The sequence below is a fragment of the Nestor notabilis genome, unplaced genomic scaffold (assembly GCF_000696875.1).
Source record: "Nestor notabilis isolate BGI_N333 unplaced genomic scaffold, ASM69687v1 scaffold13888, whole genome shotgun sequence".
NCBI lineage: Eukaryota > Metazoa > Chordata > Aves > Psittaciformes > Psittacidae > Nestor > Nestor notabilis.
In genome coordinates, this window is record NW_009941596.1 from 3,930 (window position 1) to 6,741 (window position 2,812).

The 2,812-nt window shown below is 56.7% G+C and overlaps 1 protein-coding gene across 1 annotated transcript in view; it reads left to right on the forward strand.

Annotated features, from left to right (window-relative positions):
• SLC27A1 (solute carrier family 27 (fatty acid transporter), member 1) overlaps positions 1 to 2,812 on the forward strand; it is an 8,516-nt gene that overhangs the window by 2,485 nt on the left and 3,219 nt on the right. The window contains 3 exon segments of the mRNA XM_010020980.1: positions 131 to 252; positions 358 to 467; positions 2,082 to 2,291. Of these exon segments, the coding sequence (XP_010019282.1) occupies positions 131 to 252; positions 358 to 467; positions 2,082 to 2,291 (442 nt within the window).

Genomic DNA, 2,812 nt, shown 5'->3' on the forward strand with positions numbered 1-2,812 from the left:
TTGCCCCCTGGAGGAGCCTTCTCTTCTCCAGCTGCCCCAGCCCAGCTCTCTCAGCCTGGCTCCAGAGCAGAGCTGCCCCAGCCCTCGCAGCAGCTCCGGGCCCTCCTCTGGCCTCTCTCCAGCAGCTCCATGTCCCTTAGGCTGGGCTGTGCTCTTGCAGGTATTATCGTATTGCTGCCTTTGGTTACTACGCCTACAAAATGCACCCAGACGATGTCCTCTACAACTGCCTCCCCCTCTACCACTCTGCAGGCAAGCAGCAGCTTCCTTCTCCTCCTCAGCAGACGTGAAGCTTCTGCTCCTTCCTTGGGAGCCAGTGGGGTGGTGGGAGCTAACAACATGCTCCGTGTTCTCCAGGTAACATCATGGGAGTCGGGCAGTGCCTCATCCACGGCCTCACCGTGGTGATCAGGAAGAAGTTCTCAGCCAGTCGCTTCTGGGATGACTGTGTGAAGTACAGATGCACGGTGAGGGCCTTGCTCAAGGGTCCACTGCTTAATCCTTCAGCTGCTTCCCTGCCCCCTCTTGGTGCCTGCACCATGGCGCCTTCACGTTGTCACTGCGGCTTCAGGCATGTGGGACTTAGAGAAGGTCTCTCATCCATCTTAGAATCGTTTTGGTTGGAAAAGACCTTTAAGATCATTGAGTCCCATCATGACCATCAACTCCACCACTACAACGTGTCCCTCATCACCACATCCACTCACCTCTTAAAGCCCTCCAGGGGTGGTGGCTCCACCACTGCCCTGGGCAGCCTGTTCCAGTGCTTGACAACCCTTTGGGTGAGGGAATTGCCCCTAATATCCCACCTGAACCTCCCTGGGCACAACTTGAGGTCATTTCCCCTTGTCCTATCTCTTGTTCCTTGGGAGAAGAGACCAACCCCCACCTTGCTACAGCCTCTCTACAACCTCCTTCCAGGTAGTTGTAGAGAGCAAGAAGGTCTCCCCTGAGCCTCCTTTTCTCCAGGCTAAACACCCCCAGTTCCCTTTGCTGCTCCTCACAAGGCTTGTGACCGGCCACCAAGGGGGTTTACCCCTCCCCGGGCCAGCCTGTTCCAGTGCTTGACAACCCTTTGGGTGAGGGAATTGCCCCTAATATCCCACCTGAACCTCCCTGGGCACAACTTGAGGTCATTTCCCCTTGTCCTATCTCTTGTTCCTTGGGAGAAGAGACCAACCCCCACCTTGCTACAGCCTCTCTACAACCTCCTTCCAGGTAGTTGTAGAGAGCAAGAAGGTCTCCCCTGAGCCTCCTTTTCTCCAGGCTAAACACCCCCAGTTCCCTTTGCTGCTCCTCACAAGGCTTGTGACCGGCCACCAAGGGGGTTTAACTCCAGTCCCCACCACGCTTTGGGCTTGGCCATCCAGCCATTCATTCTTTTCCCCATCCAAGCCATGAGCAGCCAGTTTCTCCAGGAGAATCCTGTGGGAAGAGGCATTCAAGGCTTTATTAAAGTCCAGACACACAACCTCCAACACCTCCTCCTGCTTCCCCTTTGTGAAGTTGTCAAGACCAGCTTCCAAACCCCAAGTCTGCATCCCTCAGGGCTGCAGGAAAGCTCTGCCAGAGTTCAGCTGCGTCGGGAGGATCTGCAGAGGAATCCTCTTGGCACTTCATCCCCAGTAAACATCTATTTGTGTCTGTGTCAACGTTACCTTCTAATTTAAGCAGCTCTTTCTCCTCCCTGATGTTTTCTTGCCCTCCCCACATGCAGAGCTGGTAACTGGATCTCCACTCTGCATTCTGCTGCATCAAGCTGAGTTCACGACCAACCAACTCATTCCCCTGACCCTTCTAGAGGTCTTTCAGTGTGTCTCCTGCAGCATGAGGGTTTTCCCATATCCAGATACCTTTATTCGTGCTGAGGGATCCCTCCTGGATGGATTCCAGAGGGCAGGAACCATTTGCCCTTTGCTTCTTCTGGCAAGAAACCGCACCTCGAAATGGCGACCGCTCACGGATGCTGGCGTGTCTAGTTCCATGGGTGCGCGGCCACCGGTGCCTTCGTGGGCACCTTGCTCTTGGCTCTTCTTGGGTCACCTGAAGCCTGAGCCCTGTTTTTGTCTTTGCTACTTCAGATTATTCAGTATATCGGGGAAATCTGCAGGTACCTCCTGAACCAGCCCGTCCGGGAGGCGGAGGCACAGCACCGCGTGCGCCTGGCGGTGGGCAACGGCCTGAGGCCCAGCATCTGGGAGGACTTCACCAAGCGCTTCCGAATCAAGCAGATTGGGGAGTTCTACGGGGCCACGGAGTGTAACTGCAGCGTTGCCAACCTGGATGGGAAGGTGAGGAGCGATCGGGGAACCCTGGGTTGAGCCAGGTGGGAAGAGCTTCAATTCCATCAAGTCCAACTGTTCCCCAGCTCTGCCGAGGCCACCACTAACCCCTGGCACTGAGGCCTCGTCTGCATGGTTTGTGATGTGTGACTGCCCTGGGCAGCCTGTTCCAATGCCTGAACACCCTCTGGGCAAGGAATTGTTCCTCAGCTCCAGCTAAACCTGCCCTGGGGCAGCTTGAGGCCGTTTCCTCTTGACCCATCCCTTTGGAGCAGAGCCCAGCCCCCTCCTGGCTCCATCCTCCTGTCAGGCAGTTGCAGAGAGCGATAAGGTCCCCCCCAAGCCTTCTCTTCTCCAGACTGAACCCCCCAAGTCCCTCAGCCCTTCCTCATCACACTTGTGCTCCAGGCCCAGAACTGACACAGGATTCAAGGTGCAGCCTCCCCAGTGCCCAGCACAGGGGGACAGTCCTTGCCCTGGCCCTGCTGCCACACTGGGGCTGGGACAGGGACCGGCCAGGATGCCGGGGG